Source organism: Diprion similis, chromosome 12 (genome assembly GCF_021155765.1).
Source record: "Diprion similis isolate iyDipSimi1 chromosome 12, iyDipSimi1.1, whole genome shotgun sequence".
Taxonomy (NCBI): Eukaryota; Metazoa; Arthropoda; class Insecta; order Hymenoptera; family Diprionidae; genus Diprion; species Diprion similis.
Genome location: NC_060116.1, coordinates 10,230,655 through 10,253,660, shown reverse-complemented (window position 1 = coordinate 10,253,660; position 23,006 = coordinate 10,230,655). Strand labels below are relative to the sequence as shown.

Below are 23,006 nucleotides of genomic sequence, written 5' to 3'. Positions count from 1 at the left end.
TCGAACAATTTGCATGATTAGTACATTTTAAATGAGCAATATTAGCAGCAAAAAAATACGTTGAATTGTTATTACTTTTTGTTATATATATTTTACGCATATCATCTATTCTATACATTATGAGAATGGGTGAATCTAAATTCACTATCCAAAGAGATCGTTGAATACAAATCCATACTCAAGGATAATAGCACATTTTTGATGTTACTTTTTTCACACTTTGTTGTCCACAGCCATATAAAAAATTCTATGCAGTTTGATCCCCTCATACTTCGTCTCAGTTGGGTAGGAATACCAAATCACTGGACACTCGATGTAACATTCTTGTCTAGTTGAGTCTAATAAACTTGTTTAACTTGCTAGATTATGCATCTATTTACGTATCGATGATTCATTTATCTGGTATCGCCGCGATACAGTAGAGCAGGATATGAGATATGTAATTCAGTAATGCCCACAGATTTTCCATTATTTTTTTAGGAAACTAAAACATCTTTACAAGCTTACAAATTGCGAATCATTTCATCCTAGAGTTTCACACTATATGACATTTATTTACTCACTCTGGTATAGAATTAGTAGTACCATAATGAAATATACTATTTCTTTTTCCAACACTTCGTATTTTGTGTTATAATACATATTTACATATAGTAATTTTAACATAAAGTTATTTTAGTTTACATCTTCGTTTAAAAGCACCTAAAAAATTTGTGCTTTGTACTACTAGCTATATAAATGATAACCGTTATGATTTAAATAAAACACTTGGAACAACCATATTCTTTACGTTTTTTTAAGTCGTAAGTATTCACCACCTAAGCTTACGCTGACACAATTATCGTCGTTTACAGTATGCCAGTATTATGAGATCTCTGAGTTAACGTTAATTTATGTTTGTAGCACACAGTATTTACACTGTTAGAAAAATTTAACTAAACATAATGTCCCAGCAAGTCCACTTTATATTTGTTACATTTCTGATAGTGAATATGACACACATTTTTGTTATTTTAACACCGTCATACAAATATTTAATTTGTAATTTTTACGTTCTTTTCGCTCAGTAATACATTAAAAAATGTATCAAAATCAAAAAATTTTAGTGAACCTGCTGGGCCTTTTTCTTCTAACTGTGTACTTCATAGAAAAACAAAGATATTGCATTATATTTCAAGATAACTATTTCTATCATGTTATTTTATTAAATTTTGAATATTAAGTTCATGTAAATAAACAATGAGCATTTGGTAAACTCAAATTCATTACCTGAGTATGTGGACACACGGACTGCAACTTCGACAATTTATAACAGGATATGAATCAATCTTTCTATCGTTATTGTAGATTTGGATTAACAATTTTATAATAATGCAATTGATCTATCCGTCTTATTCATAAAACATACAAAAAATCTATAATATAGTTGAAATAAACTGTTTTATGTTCTCATCATCACATTTTCGCATGATAAAATACATGGCGATTTTGTCATTTGAAATACTGGCAATGTAAGTACTGCATCTGATCTGCAGTCTTCTCCTTTTTATTTCGTAATTACTGTACGATAAAATTTCACCTTCATTTAATGTAAAGAGAACGAAAATAAAAATAAAAACTAGTATCACGATAGCCATATTACAGTATCTTTGCCTTACTTTGCAAGCGAATTAAACAACACATGCGAAGTTCGATTCATTGCGTAGTCAGTTATCTACACAGATATACATTATATTTACAGTAATAATTTAGCATAGTAATATAATCTAGTACCGCTTTGTGCTAAGCATAGTACCTAAATAATAAGAAATAATAGTAAGTTTCTCATAAATAACAATAAAACGTCACATCTAAACTCGATCATTCGTATTTCTCCTAACGTCTCATACTAATGTATGAAATCACGATGAATACACGGCACGTAAAAACGAGTCTGTCGGTATTTAATTGACAAGAACAGATATTTATAGGATTTCTTAACTGAGCTACAAGATTACGGAATGTGAGTCTTAGAAAATAGAATCGGGTCAATTACATACGTTTGGTGATTATTAAAGTTGCTAATTGGATCAGCACTTTTCCTTACTATCGAACATAAAACGACTATTCAATAGAAATTTAAAAGTATTGACACACAGACAGTGTGTTTATGTAAGCAGTTTCGCATAAAGTATGTACCTGGGTAACTTGAAGGGGCAAAAATAGAATAAATAACTAGACATAAACGGTAATTTACAGGAAGTCTAGGAAAAGTTTTTCCTAAATTGTCAGATATTTCTTGCATCAAGTTTATGGAATTCATTCAATAAACCCCAGTTTCTACTCATGATTCGTGTTATTAATCTTTACTATACTCGGAAGTTCAACTTAAACAACTGAAATATTACTGTTCTGGGCATTCTTTGGATATAACATTGGATTACACGAAAAAATATAAGGAGAGCGGTCCAAAAATCAACTTCGAGTATTTCTATTGAACTCTTCACTTAACGCTTCAAAATCTAATTCTGGGTCCAAGTTCGAGTTATTGGATATTAAATTATTTTCCAAAATGTTATCTGGCAGCGTTGGACCATTTGATATTTGCACTGAAAAGTCAGGTATGTTTTTTAATCGTTCCGAGACTAGTTCATCGACCAAGTTCGATTGATCAACCAGGTGTAATTGTTCAACTAACTTTTCATCAATCATCAAGTTCTTGTCGATTACGCCGCTAGTGTTCAAAATATCCAAGTGAGTAATGTGATCATAGCTACCTATTTTTGACATGTCCAAGTTTTCTGTGCTACCAAAAAGATTTGAATCACATGTGCTTGAAATGATAGATACGGCATCGTGTAAAACAGGTAAGCTTTCAGTAATTTTCGAAATTGCTGTAATTGGTAACATTTTAACCAAGTTATTGTCAGATACCGTGCAATGTGCTTTCATACTATTCATATCTTGCGATGTTATAGGAACAACTTTCGTAATGGAATTCGTAATTTCAATTTTTTGATTACATGATGATTCCAGTTTCTGAAAACCTTTGGTTAATTCCTGAGATCCATTTTCTAGACTCTGAAAATCGTTTTTAACCTTTGAAAAGTTGCACGATTCCTGTTTTGGCAAACTAACGTCCATCTTGGCGTCCAATTTTCCGAGAGCGCTATCCAATGGTTCTAATTTTACAAACGCTTGATTTAAATGTTCGATCTTGTGTTGAAAATTTCCTTCCACCTTGGCAAAGACTTGTGTGCAATTGGAAGCTTCTAAAGTATCACCAAGCTTTTGGAAGCTTTGACTTAAGGTGTCAATTTTCTGATATCCTGGAACTTTCGATGTGTTTATGTCAATTTTCTGAAAACCAGAACTATCAGAAATCTGATTTTGAATTTCTGGATTTGAAATCAACAATTTCGACATGTTATCAGTCTTATTTGTTTCGGCACTATCGACTGGACTAGGATTTCTAGGCATTAATGTAAGAGCAGTTAATACTTCCGGGCAATTTGCATTAATATTAGAATCAGTTTTCCTGTCATTCAAAAAATCGGAAACACTCAAGTCCGAGTTCTCGGAAAATCCACTCGACATATGTTCATCCATATTTTCTTTGACATCTTCGGAATTTTCTACCCTCTGTCGTTTCAAGATAGGCTCCTCAGTATCAACAGTATTGATTGAGGTCACGACTGGCGTTTTTTCAAAGACGCTGTTATTTATTCTGTACAGCCCCGGATTAAGACCGAGAGAGTCGCAAAGCAAATCTTCAGACAAGTCTATAACGTCGTCACTTGGTCCACTGTCATCACATGCAACGGTCAGCATTGTTCCGGCCTTTTCTCGAATTTTGTCCATTAATTTTTTCAGTTCATCCAAAAAATTTCTCACATTATTTTCAGACTTCAAAATCAACAGTTCGTACAGAGATAACGCATTCAGCACAGGTTTTGCAGCAATGTTTACTATCTCTGTATTTTCACACACTGTAATTGCTTCCTTCAGTTTGATCTGTCGTCGTTCTGATTTTGCTTCGGGAGTTACATATGCCCACGGACCTCGTTTTTTCCCTTTCCGTTTCAATGGATCCTAAGTTGAATAAAAACCCGCAAGATTAAAAATGGCAAACTATAAGCTATAACTGCTCATATTTATATTTTTTAAAGATGAATAGATCATACTTGAACAGTTGCTTGCTTCAATTCTGGTTCTGGAGTCGGTGGTGGTAATTGTTCAGGACTGCCGTGATCTGGATGCATTTCGAAATGCCTAGCCATACGTGTTCTGCCAAGGTATATTTTGTGGCACGTGGGGCATTTGAAATGATCGGAAATTTTTCTCTTTGGCACTTCTAAACCAGTAAGTAATTCCTTTGGTGATTCTTCGTCTTCTATTTTATCACTGTTTGTATTATAATCACTGTATCCTCCATCTGAATCATCTAGATCTGGCTGCATAAAGTCTAAGTGATGTAGGTGTTTATAATCTCGCACCATATGCCTGGGTGGTCGTGAAAGTCTCCCAGACCGCGTTCGAGCTATTACTTTCTTACGTTCATCCTGAAATTATACATTCCGTGCAATATCAAATGCGTAATGTGTGTTCTATAAATGCTACAAATTCTTTTTTATCAGGACAAAAAATTTCCATCTTTCAAATCACAGTGATCAGTCTGAACAGTCCACGAAGTATAACAGCTAATTAAGTTAATTAATAGAAATCATGAGTTACCTTTTCCTCTGGTTCTTCTTCTGGTACTACAGTTGGCTTTGTGGGTGCAACTGGTGGTCTAATGGCACTCTTTTTAGGTCTACCTCGTTTCCCTCCTCGGCCTCTAAGCAAATTTACTGGATTCCTAATCCTCAAGTCCAATTCCTCCGGAAAGACAACTCTGATTATATGATAAAAATAATATTAATTTGTAGATTTTTCAGGCATGAAGTGATTCTTTTCAATTTCGTGAACAATCAGTGAGAATTCGGGTTCAACAAAATATTTCTATGGCAGGATCATTTACATACCTATACACAATTCTTTCATTGGGCATAGCGGCCTCTTGACTTCGCTGTTGTAGAACATGCGCAATTTGCTTCAACTGTGATTGTGTTAGTCGTTGCATACTGTGGAATTGCAAAGAAGAGACAAAGTTTATATAAATACTAATATTTGTTAATAATGTAGTGACGATATGGATCCACGATATACCTGTGAAATGTGTGACCCTGTTGCACAATTTGTATAGGATTTTCACTGGAACCCAATGGCTTGGTGGTATCAGTTTTCTCTGTTCCAGAATTGGCTTGTTTTTGAGTTACACCAGGTTTGGATTTTTTTATTGATGTCGGAGTAGCAATATTTGCAGCCAAGTTTTGTCTCATTTTAATGAAGTTCGTATTATTCTGCACTTGTTTCACGCCATTAAACTCTTTCTGTATATTTGAGGATACACATTGTTGTAAACAAGAGTTTTGTAAACTGATTTTAGAATTTCCTGTGGTGTTGTGTGCATTATGTGGAAGATTTTGACTTGAAGAATTAGTAGTAATGACTTTACTCTGTGGTTTCAATATAGATATTGGGGTAGAGCCTAGCTGTGTAGATCGCAAGACTGAAGCTGTACTACTTGAAACAGATTTCAAGTCTTGAACAGCTGACTTAACTGCTGCTCCCACTCTGAATGCGGTTGCATTAGAAACAGTGTTTTTCAACACTGGTGTAGATGCAGCAGAGTTCTTTATCATTGATGCAGTAACAGTACGAAGCATCTGAGTCGGAATTTGCATTGGCTTCAAAATCTGTCCTGCTATATTATTTTTAGAACTTCCATTGCTCAGAATATTTGTACTTTTCACAACTGGCGATGCAATAGGGCTTGTGGTATTTTTAATAAACGGCGTTAAGAAATGCTGTGCAGTTTGACGTTGAGATGACGATTGTGTAGTTCTCAAAACAGGAGATGACAAGCAAATTTGAGAATTCAGGATACTCTGTGTTGATACAGATGTTGTATTCATGACAGATGTGCCGATATGTGATGTATTTAAAATGTGATTTGAAATGTCTGAGGAGTTTCCTACAATTTGTGTAGCACCCAGCAAATGAGTTGCAATGTTATTAGAATTCAACAGCTGTGTCGTAAGTGGGGTCGCCTTGAGCATTTGAGGGGGTATACTGTTTAACAACTTTGTTTTTGGTATCAATATAGAGTTTTGACTGGACCCATTGATTGTGTGAACTGTATTGATTGCGTTAATGGATGAGTTCATCACTTTGTTCGTATTTGGAAGAATCCTGACATTTCTTGTTGGTTTGAGAACGGTTTGAGCTGGCTTCAGCACAAATTGAGACGACGGAAGGATCACAGGTAACCGTTTCAATACTTGAGCATGAGAAGTTTGTATATTACTAAATTGCAGATTTTGTAGTTGATTATCTATAAATCTGCACTGTGTCCCGGCTTCCAGGTTTGTTGAAAACTGTATTTTAGACGATCTCACATTGTTTGATACTTGTTGCGTTAAAACATTGTCCTGAATGGAAAAATTTTGCTCTGTCGCGACATCTTCTAGTTGTTGCTGTGCATCCTCGGTCTCTGAATTATTTTCATCGTCGTTAATGCCGATGTGGTCAATGGATAGGTTCGTATCTAGAAAAACAGTGGCAGTGATATATTTTTTTATCTGATTCGAGTTGTTTTCAAACCTACCATGGTTACTTCACGGTTTACATACCCCTAAGATCATGGATACTACACGAGTCTTCGGCCTGATCTTGTTGAAGCTGAACTATGTCGTCGCTGCTTAAGTGTTCTTGGAATTCAGTCAGTGCACCGTTTTGATCGGCTTGACATAAAACTTCGTCGGAAGCTTCTTCGACAGGGTCGACTTCAAAAGATAACCCCAAAGCGGCGGCCTGTGCTGGTGTTAACTGAATTGTGTGAGACTCGACTCCGTCGCTCTGAAGAAAGGCTACGAATTCATTTTCCGTATCTTCTTCGTCAACCACCTCCTGAAAGGCTCTTTGAAGAAGATCCGATGTCCCTGAGGATGAATCTCCGTTTGTAAACATGGTAGAATTAGCTATCTCAGCCATTACCCGGCGTTAATATATTGAAACAGTTTCAAACTACGATCCAAAAAATAAGCTCATAGCTGGGAGTTAGGAACACTGTAATTTGATGATGAAACAAATACTTTTTACACAAGCCTTTCTTTACAACTTGCACGTTTTCGCGCAAACAGAAACACCGAGGTTCGTGTGAAGTTTACCACGAGTTATCTCGATGTCCGTATGAAAACAAAATGGTGGCAACTTTCGGCTACGTTTACACCGCATGGTGCGTATAGCGTATTACACACTGGTACCTCAGAGCATATACCCAATCATCGTTGGACGTTGCGGTTACCATCGGTCGGTAAGCGATGAACGGAATTCACTAATGTTCACCTGCGAACATGACTGCATAAAGAAACATACCTGCCACATTGGCGGATTTTCAATCCGGGTGATCCGATACGATTAAATCCTTCAACATCTTTTATGAATGTATGTACCACATGATACACTGCACCAAATTCGGCTTTCTATTAATCGCTCTGAATTTGATCTCCATTCCAAAGTTACAATGAGCAATACCGTCACTTATCGTCTCACTCGATAACAGCGATAAAAAACCGTCATTTGTAAATCAGCCTTGATCACGTTCTGAAATTAGTTATTCGACCTTCAAAACACGTTCATTCACAGAAGGATTCTGTCTATTAGATCTATTCCCCATCGATTCGGTTTTTAATAACTCGTACTTGACAGAGAAAATATTGTGATGGTAAGTTCGTATTATACAGCTCAATCAATGTCCATCATTCGAACGGCATTGTGGCCTATGCACGTTATTTTTCCAATTTTCCGGACAACCATCCATGAAGTTCCAACAATGTGTACTATTCAAGATATAGTGATAGTCTCATGCTTTTAGGCACCGTGTTGATAATGTTTATAGTTACCATTTCTTGGGTAAAAAGATGAAATCCCTGAGACGTCTTAGCACGTGTGGCATTGCAAATATTATATATCCAGCTGGGTACTATGCGTAGCGTTACTTCTGGTATTTTCTGATGATATTCAAATTGATCGATGCGTTCATATAGTTACAGTTTGTCCAAATATACGTCCATGTAAATCAGATTCTATGTTCTCACATGCATCGGCCAATGCTGCATGCTCGTCTGATAATTATTAATATTTTAATTTTCAGATAAAATTCAATCGCACTGAAAATGGATCCGGCTTCACAATGTACACCAGAACATACACCAGCAAGACTTAGCGCAAGAGGCATTTTTATCACTGGAAATGGCTATTTATGCCTCATTTGTAACTTAGAAATTGTCACACTGACGAATGTTATTAAGCATTTTGCTAACAAGAAGCACTGTGATAAACTTCATGACGTAAGGTTAGCTCGTTCCAAGGTTGACGGATTTTTTCGTTGCAATAAATGTACTAATTACGCAACAGAAAGCTGGAAAAATTTCTTAATTCATTTTACACAACAAAATCATTTCTACAGTGTGAAGGAAAGTAACAATCGGTACATCTCTTATGTTTCGAACGTTACTCTTGTGAGAAATCTTTTAATTGAGCAAGATCCTGGAAATTTTTTTTGCCTTTTCTGCAATGAGTTAATAATCGGAGGTGACTCAGTCTTTGCACATATTGAAGAAAAAAAGCATGAAGAGTTGCTTCAAACTTTTACTGCCAAGTATCCACCAGAAATACTCTATGATGATCAATGTCGCAAGTGGGCAAAAAATTTTATTTGCGTGCTAGCGCATTCAGAATTCTATTGCGCTTTATGCGACAGTTTAATAAAAGGGAAATTAAATTGTGCCAAGCACATTATTTCTCATAACCATGTAACAAACGTGGTAACAAGCGATAATATTAATTATCAACTCCTTGATAATTGCATTAAGAGGAAAAAACTGTTCGATTCGTATGAATATCCAGGATTTGAAACATCAACACATTCTCCAGTTGTTGCCAAAACAATGTGTGATGCGGATCTGATGGTACAAGGAACACATGATACACCACAAAAATTTAGTGCAAGAGGTATTTTGAAAAACGGCAGTTGCTTTTCGTGCTTGGTCTGCAATAAACAAAATCTACGACTAGAAGATAGCTTAACGCATGTAACATCAAAATATCACTGTAATAAACTTGAAACGGCTCTTAGTGCTTCTTTTAAAATTGATCAAGGCGTTGGTTGCACACTGTGTAATGATTATTTGGCCAAGGACTGGAAACATTTTTTATTCCATTTTATTGAGAAAAATCATTTTACACATGCGATTCTGCTGAAAAAAGCACTTGAACTTCGAGTCTCAAACGTAAGTCTTGTTAGCAATCAAGTGATCGAAGAGGAACCAGGTACTTTTTTTTGTTTTTCTTGCAAGGAAAAAATAAGAGGATATTACTATATTCGCACACATATCGGAGAGGAAAAACACGTGGCATTACAACAAAGTTGTCATGAAATCCCGCTATCTATTGACTTCATGGAAACTGAATGTCGACAATGGGTGAGAAACTTTATTTATCATCTCAAGGATTCAGATTTTTGCTGTAGTCTTTGCAACTTTTCGGTCACTGGAAAGAAAAATTGTACTAACCACATCAGTTCCAGTATCCATGTAGAAAATATGCTAATGATTGATGAGTTTAATTATGAACCTCCGTGTAACGAGATTCAGAGGAAAGAAAATCCAGGTCCTTTGAAAAAAACTGTCCACGAAAACTCAATAATGGGACCAGTTCCGTCAACTGGTCACTTCATCTCTGAACATATATCAAGTCACCAGCACATGCAATTGAGGAAAACAGCCGATTCCATGAAGTCACAGGAAATTACTAATAGTGGTAATACATTTGAAAATTTGTCAAGTAGCTGGGAGACAATTGAAAGTTCATTAGCTAGTTGGGAAGTATGTGGAACTCAATCGCAAAGTTGCGATTTGTTCAAAAGTTCATCAAGTTCTTGGGAGTCATCTGACAAGATTTCGAATAGTTGGGAAACAATCAGTACATCAAGCTCATATTCGGCACAACAGGCACCAATGATGTTTGAAATACCAAAATCTCTGATACCATTGATCTCAGAAAATGTGTTACAACGTCGAAAAGCAGAACTATATTGCGTAGCTTGTGAAGTTCATATAAGAAGTGTGGATAGCTTCTTGGGCCATACAAATAGTAAACGCCACAGTGCACGATTGAAGGAATACAAAACTCAGATAGCCCAAAAAAATCAAAAGTTACCTGTGACCTTACAAAACATCGCTTGTTCCAATGTACAGCAAAGGACAGTTGATAGTAAGCCATTTGAGGATGCTAAGAGAGTGGCTGATAAAACAGTTAGTCGACCATCAAAACTGTTGGAGGTTCCACAAGATCTAGTTCCATTGATATCAAAACATCAGTTGAATCATTTAGAAAAAGAAATATATTGCAAGGCTTGTGACGCTCATCTTTTAACTCCAACCAGTTTGATAGATCACACTAGGAGTAAAAATCATATCGCAAGATTAGGAACTTATAGAGATCAGATTGCACAAAGCAGTAAAAAGTCATCATCAAATACTTCAGAAGACAGCAGAGCTCCAAATACACCTGCACGTTCCATTAATCAAAAACCCCTACAGTCGGAATCAGAAAATGTTGCAAGACCAGATAGTCAGCATTCTACAAAATTGTTTGACATACCGAAGAATCTTGAATCGCTGATTACTAAACATTCACTAGATCATCTGAAAAATGAACTGTATTGCAAAGCTTGTAAGGCTCACCTACGAGGTCCAAGCAGCATAGTTGCCCATACAAAGAGTAAATATCACATTGCTACATTGAAATATTACAGAGATAAGGTATGGCGAATAAATACTTCAGAAGACAGCAGAGTTCCAAATACACCTGCACGTTCCATTAATCAAAAACCCCTACAGTCGGTATCAGAAAATGTTGCAAGTCCAGATAGTCAGCATTCTACAAAATTGTTTGACATACCGAAGAATCTTGAATCGCTGATTACTAAACATTCACTAAATCATCGGAAAAATGAACTGTATTGCAAAGCTTGTAAGGCTCACCTACGAAGTCCAAGCAGCGTAGTTGCCCATACAAAGAGTAAATATCACATTGCTACATTGAAATATTACAGAGATAAGGTATGGCGAAAAGACGAAACGTTATTGAGTACTTCCGATTATAGTAATGTTACGAATGCATCTGTGCCTACAATTAGTAAAGATCCACCGCAGTCAGTAACACGAAGTAGTGAGAAACCTGTAAGTGTGCTATCAGAAAAAGCGTTTGATATATATTGCAAAGTTTGTAAAACTCATATAGAAACACCAGAAGCCATGGAAAATCACATGAAAAGTGAACAACACGTGGTAAATTTCAAAAGTGGCAATGTTCAAGAAAAGAAGAAAGAATTATTCGCAAATGAAATGCAATTGTCTCAGGTCAATAATTCAAATAAAAATTATGAAACACAAATACCATATGCCTTAAAAGAGTTGGAAAAACTAAAACATGCCGTTCAATCCAATATAGCACCCGATATCAAGAATAATACAACTGTGTCCAAAACAAAGAAAGTACGAGTACAAAACAGAAAAAAATCGAACACGTCTAATCATGAATCACAAATTCCAGAAATAAAATGCAATTTCAAGGCCCAAGAGACTGTCGTGAAAAATTCCAAGTGTTTGGATAATTTGAGAAACCTGGGACAGAATCAGGTGGGGGACCAGACTAACGATTCAAAGGCATTGAAAAAAGGTAGAAAAAAGATGCCTCTACCAAAATATTTACACGCCGATATGCAGCACATTTATAGCATGAATCCAGAAAAGTTGAGAATAATCAAATTGAGTTGTCAATTATGCTTTCCAAAAACATCATCTTTGATATATTGTCTAGTTTGTCAAAGAAGCGTACCTTGTAATTTGCAGACATTTTATGAACATATCTGCACCTTGACACACACTGCGAATTTAGCTGAGATGGAATCAAACGACCAACACTTCATAAATTGTCCAGATCAATTTAGTGACTTAACACTCGCAAAAGAGTTGTCCCAAGAAATGTCAGATGAAAATATTCAGTGTTTTGCTTGTGACTTGTCAATTCTAAATGATCATGCAGATATTCTTGAACATGTTACGGAAGATTTTCACCAAGAAAGAAAACAGTCGTGGAATAAAGTAATGGATAAAATCCTGCAGGATATTTTAGTTCAAATGGAAAGCACTTGGTACACTATTCAAAAATATTGGTGCCAACTTTGCGATATCCAGTTTAGTGCGGAATTTTTCTTCGCAGAGCATTTAGAAGGAACACAACATCAAAAACGTCTAAAGAAAACGGGCATATCCGCAAAGAGACTAATTTATGATGCTTGTGTATCATGTGCCACATTGTGGTTGGGTTTTCCGACACTTTATACACAGCATTGTGAACAGCCATTGCACAAGTATTTAGTACAGCGTGGAGACTATGTAAAATGCGTATTACCAAATCAAGCGAAAGCTCTATTAGAAAATGCTGAGGCAGAGGCCATAAGTCTAATTGCATTATCCGATCAAGTATTAAATGTTCAAAAAACGAAAGTTGACTCCTTGTTAAAATGCCTAGAAGATACTGTCAAAGTAGAATTTCCTAAAGCCAAGGCTTATCCCTTAGGATCAAGAGTATCTGGCTTAGGTTTTCCAGACAGCGATATAGACGTATTTCTGGATTGTGGTAAGCATATTTCTAGATATTCGACTCTTGAAACAATTTCATCCGAGCTGAGTTGGTATTCCTTGAACTATTTCTTTCAATTTTTTGCAGGTACATATGACGGAAAAAACAATTCTAAGAACTATCAAATCGATATAATACATTCTGTCGCGAATTGTTTACATGCTAATGCGGAATCATGGGAAATTGACGAGATTCTCGTGTCAACTAGAACGCCCATTATCAAGTTACATCACAGAAACACAGAACTAAGCTGTGATGTATCGTTCAAAAATGGTCTAAGCGTTGAAAATACTAAGTTATTAAAGTAAGAAAACTTGTTGCTTCAATTGTATTCCCAAGAAATTTTTCATTGCTAATTTAAATCGCTTTTTCCAGATGCTTTATCGACAATTACCCGCTCTGCCGACAGTTAATGTTGTTTTTGAAGAGATGGCTTTCTTTGTGCAGTTTATCAGGACCACGGTATATTGCGAATTATGCAATCTGTTGGTGTGTCATTTTCTATCTTCAAGTAGAATCGATTCTACCAAGTGTTGCCAGCTTGATTGCCAAAGAGAATAAGTCTAAAATAATTAGTAGTAAGTATCTTAACATAAATGGGTTTATTACGTTTAATCACTTGAAGACGCAGTGAAATGCACTTTCAATAGTGAAGCTTGAAATCCAAAATCAATACATGAAAATAACTGTTTCTATATTTTTCATACTATTTTGTAATATTTTATAGATTTACTGTCTCATCAATTTCAATCCATTTATTTTTATTATTTCAGATTGGGAAACTGGGATTTGTGCTACATTTAATGTTAGTGGGCACGAATATACCTTTACGAAGTTATTGTATGGATTTTTCGTTTTTTACTCCAATTTCGAGTACCGGAATTCCGTAGTCTGCCCGCTTCTTGGTCGTACCATATTGAAAAGTGATTTTGAAGATCTTGATCTACTACCAAGTGAGATGAGACCATATGTTGATCACGTTATTAAGAACAGGAATGATGACTCCATAGAGTTATTTAGAATCCATGCAGAAATGTGCATTCAAGATCCTTATGACTTGTCACATAATCTCACCAAGTCAGTTCCAAAGTTTACTTTGAATCGTTTTAGGCGGTTGTCTGCAGCAAGCGCAGATATTTTGAAAACTTTCCTGCAATGCTAAGGTGCAGTCAATATGTTCTATCGCTGTGTTACTAAGTTTTATCTATTCGCGTGGCAACTTTACATGCAAGATATGATTTCAGCATAGTTTTACACTTCAATGTATAATGTGCGTTTTTACTTCAGGAGAATCATGTTTTTGATATTGGAACTAACATTATGTAGTTGGAGTTCCTTTCGTTTGTCCTATTTTATTATAATTTCAAATGATGTGATTTTCTGTTATGGATATACCGTGCATCGTGTTGGATTGTATATCGATCAAAAATTTAGAAACTTTATTATCCGTTCATTTTTTATTGATTAAATATTTCCAAGCAGTATTGCGAACTTCCCGAATATGAAATCTTAAAATTTCCGTCGATTTCAGAACAACTTTCATTCTCTTTGCAAAGTCTGAAAGTAGTGTCCAAAGTTACTGTGTTTCAAATATATCTAATTAATCAAGTAGTTTTATACAAAAGTGCTGTGACAATTTTACCAATAATATATATGTCCATATTATCATTACACTCAGTTTAAGAACCTGCTGCGTACAATTGAGAAAAAGGGTAAGAATATAAGTAATTTGTGCTCAATATGAAATATATAAGAATCAAAGATAAGTGGTGTAAGCAAGTATTTTTGTTGTAGACTAATCTATTAAACTTGGAATACTTATTCCTAAATATTTTTATATCTTTATGTAATGTGAAAGCAATAAAAGACATGTTTTTTTATCTATCACTTGTCACAATCTTTATTCTCTACATCTACAATATCCTGCTTCCATATATATTCTGTGACATAACCATTCTCTGTTACACATGAATTTTTACATGTGAAGATGGCCAATATTCCCCAATCCAGACTTTCCAGTGTATCTTCAAATTGGAGATAGTTCAAGAGCTGTGGCATAATCTGTAGGAGAAAGAATTTTCTTTTTAAATATACTCAGAAACTAGAGAGCAATGATTCGACTTTATCAGTGTTATATTTTTTTCCACACACACCTGAAACTCAAATTGCCTTTCGCTACCACATTTTCCACAATTTGGAATTTCTTGAACTTGATTTTCAGACGATATATACAAAACGTTACCACCTCTCTCGTACCTTTGGTGGAACATGCAATAAAATTAATATAATAATATACATATTGAATCAAGTTGCTCATTATTGCTATGATACAGGTAACAATTTGTGGTCCGGCTTACCTCAAGATCTGATCTGGGTATTTCTTTACTTTAGTAGTAAAATCGAAAAAAGCTTCGTCATCATTTGCTGCAGACATTTTCATTAAGTCAGCATCGACATTTTTTTCATGTTGAAGCGTTCCTGCCTCATTATGATCTATTAATTTTTCATACTCCATCATTTCTTCTTTTTCGTCATCAACATATTCACTTTCTGAAAGTTGATTAAAGCTTTCCTCTGCTTCAACAACGATTTCATACTCGGTTAGTAAAAAATTTGATTCTGCCAGACTAGAACTGATTCCACAACAAGTCTTATGGCCATGTGTCCAGTCGTATACTTGATGTTCACGAGAACAGTAATATACCTTTTTGCATTTGGAACAGTGACTAGGTGCATAAATTCCACATACATAACAGGATTTTGTCCAAGTCTCTGTAGCTGTAAAATCGAATTTAAGGGACAATGTAAAATGATCCGAGGAAAAAAATGATCAAAAGAATATAATTACTTGAATATGATAGTTACGAATAATATTTGTTCAAAACTTGAGTATTTGGAATCATGAAGTATACCTATATCTGGTCTCCACTCTTCGGATTCAATTGGCGGATCGGATGGATAAAACTTGTTACTTTTTTCTAGTTGCGACCGAAAGACTTTCAAATTACTGTTATTATTTGGTTTACAACATTTCGGGTTTCTACAGATGAAAATAAATAATGTCCTATGGAAGGCCTTTTCATCTTCTTCGTACGGAGCATAGACTTGGCATAAAAATATGCAAGGCTGTTTGCAGAATTGACATTCAACATCCTCCTTTCGAGGAATATCTTTCAAATTTAGCCACGCAGGTTTACCCCCCACTTTACTGGGAAAGAATCTACTCGACAATCTCCATTTTTCGCAGTCTTCTACAAATCCAATATCAATTCTACTTATTTTATTTTCCATTCTTTGATGTTTCAACTCTCGCCACACAGTCAGACAAACGAATAATACTGTGCTGAACCAACTCACTGCTGACTGAATTGAACTACTTGTTTATTCCACGGCTCCGCACACGTGTTTAGCCAAGGTTTAGCCATAGACTTATATGAACTTGTAGATGTGTTCAGTACATGGTTTTGCATGCAGGTTGGAAACTCATGTGGTGGGGAGGGAGCAACTTGACTGATCTCTATTATAACTTGACACGGTAACGCCACGCCGTCGGCGGCTAAAGACTCCCACAAAAATAAGTGCGGACGCAATGGCAAAATCCTTCGCATCGAAACCTACGTGGTAATAGGTCAGTGGATTACAATTACATTTTTATTCGAAGAATTTAAAAATCTAGAAATGTTAATTGGAACTTTGAAAAATGGAGACAATATGGAAGTGATATGAAGTAGCTGATGAAGTATGCGGACTCCGCGCAATCCGCGATTCCTCTAGCGAAACTACCTCAACACAATGCGTCAAAGAATTGATTAAAGTATTTTTGAAAATCAGCCAAATTTCGAATGAAAAAATTCCAAATAGGTGAACCTTCCTTTGTCTGCGATTTTCAGAGGTCAGAAACTTTTCGTCTCAAAATCGGCTTACAGTACTTTTTATCCACTAATTAGACCCTCAGAAATGAATACACATTACATAGGTCAACGTATTTTATTCGGTTGGAAATGGCCAGAAAATTTCGATTGACGCCTGAAACCGCGTCCAACGGCAATTTATCGAACATTTAACCGCGTTGTGTACAGTTCGCGTGGCATTTACGGCGGGTCGAGAATCGTTTCCGAGCGCAGCGCGGCCTCAGTCGCTTCCGAGCAGCCGTAGTGGAGCTACGCAAGCCGCAAGTCGAGAAATCAAATCGGCATGTACAGGCTTGACTATTCGAAACATGGCCAAGCACCGATTTTTACGGTTAAAAAAAGGCTGCGTATCGTGATTCGATCAGTGCATAGTGCCCACGAAACTCACTGCGAATAATATACGAACGACATTCAGCGTATGACCCATAAGAGAGCTGAGTTACTGAAACAAAAACAGCCGAGGACATCGAGAGTGAGTTATCGTGTCTCAAATTTTCGATCAGTGTATAATACCCACGAAACTCACTGTGAATAATATACGAACGACATGCAGCGTATGACCCATAAGAGAGCCGAGTTACTGAAACAAAAACAGCCGAGGACATCGAAGGTGAGTTATCGTGTCTCAAATTTTCATTCATTTGTGCAACTTCAGCTTGTAGCGATTTCGATTCTCGACTCTCAGCGTCGGGTGTCGTTTGTTATTGTTTGTGCGGCTGATTTTCGGTAAGTGCGTAGATGTATTGTTAGCAAGTTAACTCAGTCTGTTTATGCAGCCAGCTACAACACAAAAAGTGTAAATGGGCTTGGAATCGAGCGTAATTATTACGCTGCATATAATCACAAGGGTTTCGTGACAAGAACGTTACTTGATAATCTTCCGTTGTCGTTTTTTTTCTAATATTCTGAAAAAATGGACCTTGCGGAAGGTGACCTTCGCGCGAGTTGTGTCTCGTATTTCGGTTTGCGGATCGCGTCTCTCACGTGGACACACGTTTTTGAAATGAAAATTTTATCGCGTCGTTGATTTTGGCGTTGTTTCCTATGTAAGAAAAAACTGTAAGCGATTGCATGCGTTTCCGAATTTCTTTCTGGCAATCGATCGATGGAAGGATCCTCCATTTCGTAGTGCTTTATTACCTTTGAAGAAAAGTTGATGCATCACGGCGTTATTAATCGATTCGAAATTTCGAGTGAGAATCGGAATCGTCAACTGTTATTGATTTCTGATACGCGCCTATTATGTCTTGGATAACTATGGTGAATATTGAATACTGTTTGATGCTAAAATTGATTGATTGGTATTCACTTCTTCGCTATATTTACAAAAAATAACGGTCAATTTTCAATGTTTGCATATTATTTTCCAAAACAAATACTAATAAAGTGTTTTTATTTCTGACCTGTCAACAGGAGCACACTATATTGCAGCACTATCGACCACATTTAGCGATGATCCAAATGACGTAATTCAATCAATCGGCCTCTGACAACAAAGTAAAAATTAAACCATCCGCTATGCAGTGAATAAAATTGAAAGGTACAGATTCGATATGATTTTTAATTATCATGTCTCGTGCATTGATCGTGCATGATTTTAGCTGCTCAATAATTGTATGCATTTATTCAATATCTGTTCTTATTTTATTAGCATGTTAGTGTTTTATTGTAATATTTTGTTATATTCTCATTGCAGTGTGAAAAGTGCGTCACCCCCATACAACCTGAGAAGCCACGAGGACTACTACACATACATGTAAAGTGTGGAGCAACCCGGAGGAGGTAAGAATACTTATCTCAATTATTGTTTGATTATTCAATGTGCTGCATTTGAAACCTAATTTTTGACATTGTGTAACATGCGGCAAACAAATATGGAAGTAGAACAGTAATAATAGAAAATCCAGGTGGCTAAATTAATTCGAGCTTCCTCTTTCATTTTTTCAGAGTTAAGCAGAGACATCCGAGTAACTTCTCCATTACTCAGCAACGTCGGTGAGTTTGCATGTGTTTAGGTTATGGGTATTAATTCCCTGGGACTCCTTTGTCACGTGGCGTGGCGGTAAAAATTGTTGCACAAATCTTCGATTTCTTAGCTGCATGGATAGGCTCATTCGCGATCTCAACGGTGCTGGAGTATCAGTCAATGAATTTTGTTTTCTCTTTCTTTCTTATCAGAGTTGACCTATTTTACCACAGTTACTCAAAGTTAAAAATTTTGCACGTTGCTGAAAGTGGAATGAGCATCGCGACAGGTTACCATCACTTACTCAACATTCGCGAAAACAGATTGTGTCTAGTCAAGATTATATAATTATAATGATGTCGTTTAAGTGGTGGATGAACCTGAGGTTTAAACATATTCCAACGATTGTTTAATTGATACCATTTCAAAGTCTGGCATAACGTAACGTAATCAGCTTGCATGATATATCTTGAAACTTGAATTTTAATTTTTTAATGCCCAACAACTATAGAACAACCACAGGCTTAGCTCGCTTAGACAAATGCTGATAAGCATACAGGATGTTTTTAATCCATTTTACAAAAGGTTGATGTACCGATAGTCCGCCAGCAATGTCTAAAACAATACTCTCGCTGACTATGGTACAAAAACGTTTTGCTCCCCACAGGTAATCAATGACAAAGTAAGTCACAGTGACCACGGCGCGAATGAGGATGAATGATGTGTGTTGGAAAAAATGGAGAATCGTTTAGAGCGAATATAGGTAATCGGGTAGGTAGGTGGTCGTTGTGGGATCCGTCGCGTGCTTTGATGTGGATGTGCGTGTGAATTTCTTTTAAACATTTCCGTTGGGTGGTTCCGTTGGGAATCAGGCGAGGGTAGGAAGGTCGCGATGCACCGCGATGTTATTAACTTTTGTAATCCACAGCGTCATATGATCACAGTGATTTTCATCCAGAAACACGTGAAAGACTCAGTATAGAAGTCTCCAAACTATTTAATAGTGAGCTTTCAAATTTTAACGAGGTTCAATTTTCCATTTCTTGTCACTTTGCTATCATTTTCCAGTCGTCATTGAATTTAATTATTTAGTCATTATCTATAATTATTTTATTCAATTGATCTCTGTGATCGTCTGACTGGGCAAAACGCTTCTCTGGACCATCTATCGCGTTCCGTGGTACGCTAGATGGGGAGAGATGCTGCGCTCGAAGACTTCGCGTCGAAGAGGACCGCCGACCGTCACGCCACACAATAATGCATGCCCTCCAACCTCCCTCCCGGACTTGACTCGCATCTCGGAACAACAATTCGCATCGCAATGTGTCAGATTCAAAAAGACGCAGATGTGAATTGGTTTTCTGCAGAATTTTGCGACAAGTCCTAGACATTTAAGATGTTTTTACGGATTAATCGGCCGCGCCTTTTTGCGCGTAGATTAATCACGGGAATCAGACGCGTCATTTGTGCGACGATTCATAGTCAGGGTGGCGATAGACCGGGAAAACCGGGGATACCGGATAGTTAGGGGGTTCCGTTTATCGGGAAAAGTCGGGGAATTATGATGGATCCTAAAGTAATACGGACAGTTTTTACAAATCTTTTTCAATCTTTAGCTATGCTTCGTAACTTCAGTTGAGCTAACTTTCGGTAATGGTATCGCGTTCGATTTATAATTATTCTTGTGAAACGAAGCAATACTATGTGTTTTTTAGATTTAAATTTATAAATTCAAGTTGCACAACTTCTGGAACTTTTGGTCATAAAAACTGCCCAACGTTGCCTAATATTTCTGGGGAAACGTCAGGGAATTCTGAAGTTTTTGACGGGAAGAGTCAGGGAATTTTCTTTGAGTAAAATTGAAGCCATCCTGCGCTTGATCGAGTGATCGAGTGGTCCAGTGATCGAGTGATCGAGTGCTCGAGTGATCCAGTGATCGGGAGATCGAGTGATCCAGGGATCCTGTGACCGAGAGTTCGAGGGGTCGATGGGTCGAGTGATTTAGTCCGGGAGGTAACGACAGATTTTATTACACCATTTCTGTAGGCTTCATTTTTTTGTACTAGTTATCCGTGTATCATAAAACAGTAATATACACGCCTCAAAAACGCACCCCCACGACGGGGGGGTTGCAGGAGGGTTACAATTTACAGCAGGAAATTGACTAAATAATGTATAGCCGCATACGCGAAACTTATCGAAGGGATTAATTGAAATATATGAAGCCTAGAAAATATCGTCTTCTGCCTAAATTCCACGACGAAACTCTATTTCTGTCGACATAAGTAAGCGCGAAAAAATAATTTCAAAAATCATACCTGCGAGGTTAAAATTAATTAAAATGCTATTTTTATAGTAAGAAACACAAAAATAATAGTCTTCCATCTAGAGGATACATTTCATAGGGTGCTTCAAAAAAGGGCCTTTCTTTTGGTTTTCGGTCTTCTCCGAGATTCTTGCACTTTTTTTACTAAAAAATAGATAACCCTAAATGGCTGGAATGAAAATTTTTTGTAACTGCTGTCTTAACGACGATGGCATTTCGAAAAAAGCCTATTTTCGGGAACTTCGAAATTGAGATATTCCTTGAATCCTTCGGTGGATATGTTTTGTGTGACCAAACAGAAGTTTTTACGAGTCCTGAGAGGTGTGCGATTTTTTTGAGTACTAAAACATCTATCTTGAAATTCTTAGATGAAGAATTTTTTTAACTTTTAAACATTGCAATCAACTTCGCAGATTTTTCGGTACTATAAAAAATCGCACGCATGCCAGGTCTTACAATAACTTTTGTTTCGTCATACAAATTAAACATAGCCACTGAAGGATTCAAGGATATCTCAATTTTGAAATTTCATAAGATAGCGTTTTTTCAAAATTTCAATGTCGTTGAGGCGCTAGTAAAAAATTTTTCTCAGCCCAGCCCTTTGACGTGAGCTATTCTTTAGTGAAAAGCACAAAAATTTTAGTGAAGAGCGAAATCTTAAATAATGCCCTATGTGAACCGCTCTAAGATTCAACGAAGGTCGTCTTGGAAGCCTATGAAGCTGCATCTTTACGTCTTGCCTGAAAGACTGTCGTTGTTGTTCGAAATAGTCGAATGACTGTCATGAAGTTTTTTTCTTTTTTTTATGTTACATATTTGTTCAGTTTATTAATTTAGACTTTGGTGGATAGTTGTACTAAATCTTCTACCGTTAAAATCGAGACTTAAATATATCGATGAAATTCGATAAAATGATTTACGATAAGAAAAACAATCTTTTACAATGACATTAAGGATTGATTCCGAGAAAATCCACACTAATATTCGGAAATCTCAAAGCTGAGGTAATATTACAGCGTCCTTTCCCAAAAGTTCAGTCTATTCTTTTATTGAATAGTCGTAAGTTAGGGTGAAAAAATTACTTATTGATTTTTACTTTAAAGAATTCTATATTTAAAATGTGCATTCTGTATAACGTATGCTCATCTTGTTTGACAAAGGTAATTTTATGAACATTCATCCATTATTACATTGAAATCTTCAATATCAGAATTATTGATTTCAGCATTGTCGTCTTCGTCTTGTTCTGTATTTATTTCTCCATCTGTAAATATATAAATATAAAAATGTAGTAATGATTAAACAATTACTTATGTATAATCTTTTATGTTTTATTTATAATACCTAGATTTTCTTCTGAGTTGATTGCTATGTTATCGATGGATTTAATTGAGAAACAAATTGATTATATGATTTTTCCCAACCACAGTCAGCGAGACAAAATTTTGTTTAAATCAAAATTTACAAAATCCTTGGAGGCATGCTTGTCTCCCGCAACCGAAGGAATTTTATCCTACTGACTATGGTTCGGATGAATCAGATAATAAACTTGTTGTTCAATTCAATCCATTGATGACATAACAATTAATTCAGCAGAAAGTCTAGATATTGTAAATGAAGAAAAAAACTAAAAAAGTTATATAAAAATTATTATCAAGGCGTTAACAAATTATTATATTCATATATTTACAAGTAAAAAAAACAAGTACAGAACAAGGCGAAGATCAATCAGACGAAGAGGACGGTGGTGAAATCAATAATTCTGATATTGAAGATGAATGTCATACTAAAACATTGTTGTTTTAATTTGAAGCATTTTATAGAATTTCATTAATATATCTCACTCTCGATTTTCATGGTAAAAGATCTAGTATAACTATCCGCCAAAGTTCAAATTAATTCACTGAACAAATGTACAATACATACAACGTAAAAAAAACAACTTCATGACAGTCGTTCAACATGTAGAACAGCAACGATCGTCTGTCAGGCAGCTCGAAAAAGATGCAGC

The 23,006-nt window shown here is 36.1% G+C and overlaps 3 protein-coding genes across 3 annotated transcripts; 1 reads left to right on the top strand and 2 right to left on the bottom strand.

Annotated features, from left to right (window-relative positions):
• Positions 1-12: 12 nt before the first annotated feature.
• Positions 13-7,316, bottom strand: LOC124412890. Its single transcript, XM_046893088.1, has 6 exons — positions 6,714-7,316; positions 5,188-6,628; positions 5,004-5,102; positions 4,714-4,873; positions 4,164-4,541; positions 13-4,071 (listed from the first exon to the last, which is right to left on the bottom strand). Exons 1-6 carry the CDS (start codon positions 7,072-7,074, stop codon positions 2,455-2,457), a joined length of 4,056 nt encoding a protein of 1,351 aa, XP_046749044.1. The 5' UTR covers positions 7,075-7,316; the 3' UTR covers positions 13-2,454.
• Positions 7,317-8,240: 924 nt separating this feature from the next.
• On the top strand, positions 8,241-14,431 carry LOC124413642 (the record flags this gene model as incomplete). Its single annotated transcript, XM_046894363.1, has 6 exons — positions 8,241-9,096; positions 9,649-10,907; positions 11,208-12,789; positions 12,880-13,096; positions 13,168-13,370; positions 13,566-14,431. Coding segments are annotated over 6 exons (4,506 nt in total), but the record flags the coding sequence as incomplete, so codon positions are not given.
• A 95-nt stretch (positions 14,432-14,526) lies between these two features.
• LOC124413551 (programmed cell death protein 2) lies at positions 14,527-16,191 on the bottom strand. The gene is made up of 5 exons (XM_046894227.1): positions 16,142-16,191; positions 15,705-16,100; positions 15,150-15,570; positions 14,946-15,048; positions 14,527-14,853 (listed from the first exon to the last, which is right to left on the bottom strand). Exons 2-5 carry the CDS (start codon positions 16,081-16,083, stop codon positions 14,677-14,679), a joined length of 1,080 nt encoding a protein of 359 aa, XP_046750183.1. The 5' UTR covers positions 16,084-16,100; positions 16,142-16,191; the 3' UTR covers positions 14,527-14,676.
• Between the last annotated feature and the right edge of the window lie 6,815 nt (positions 16,192-23,006).

Excerpts from the sequence above, each read along its gene's own strand:
- LOC124412890 (XM_046893088.1), bottom strand. The coding sequence starts at position 7,074 with ATGGCTGAGATAGCTAATTCTACCATGTTTACAAACGGAGATTCATCC. Across the intron at positions 6,629-6,713 it reads TAGTATCCATGATCTTAGGG|ATACGAACCTATCCATTGAC; the intron begins GTATGTAAACCG and ends CTGTTTTTCTAG. Across the intron at positions 4,072-4,163 it reads TGAAGCAAGCAACTGTTCAA|GATCCATTGAAACGGAAAGG; the intron begins GTATGATCTATT and ends TATTCAACTTAG.
- LOC124413551 (XM_046894227.1), bottom strand. The coding sequence starts at position 16,083 with ATGGAAAATAAAATAAGTAGAATTGATATTGGATTTGTAGAAGACTGC. Across the intron at positions 15,571-15,704 it reads AGAGTGGAGACCAGATATAG|CTACAGAGACTTGGACAAAA; the intron begins GTATACTTCATG and ends TCGATTTTACAG. Across the intron at positions 15,049-15,149 it reads TACCCAGATCAGATCTTGAG|GTACGAGAGAGGTGGTAACG; the intron begins GTAAGCCGGACC and ends GTTCCACCAAAG.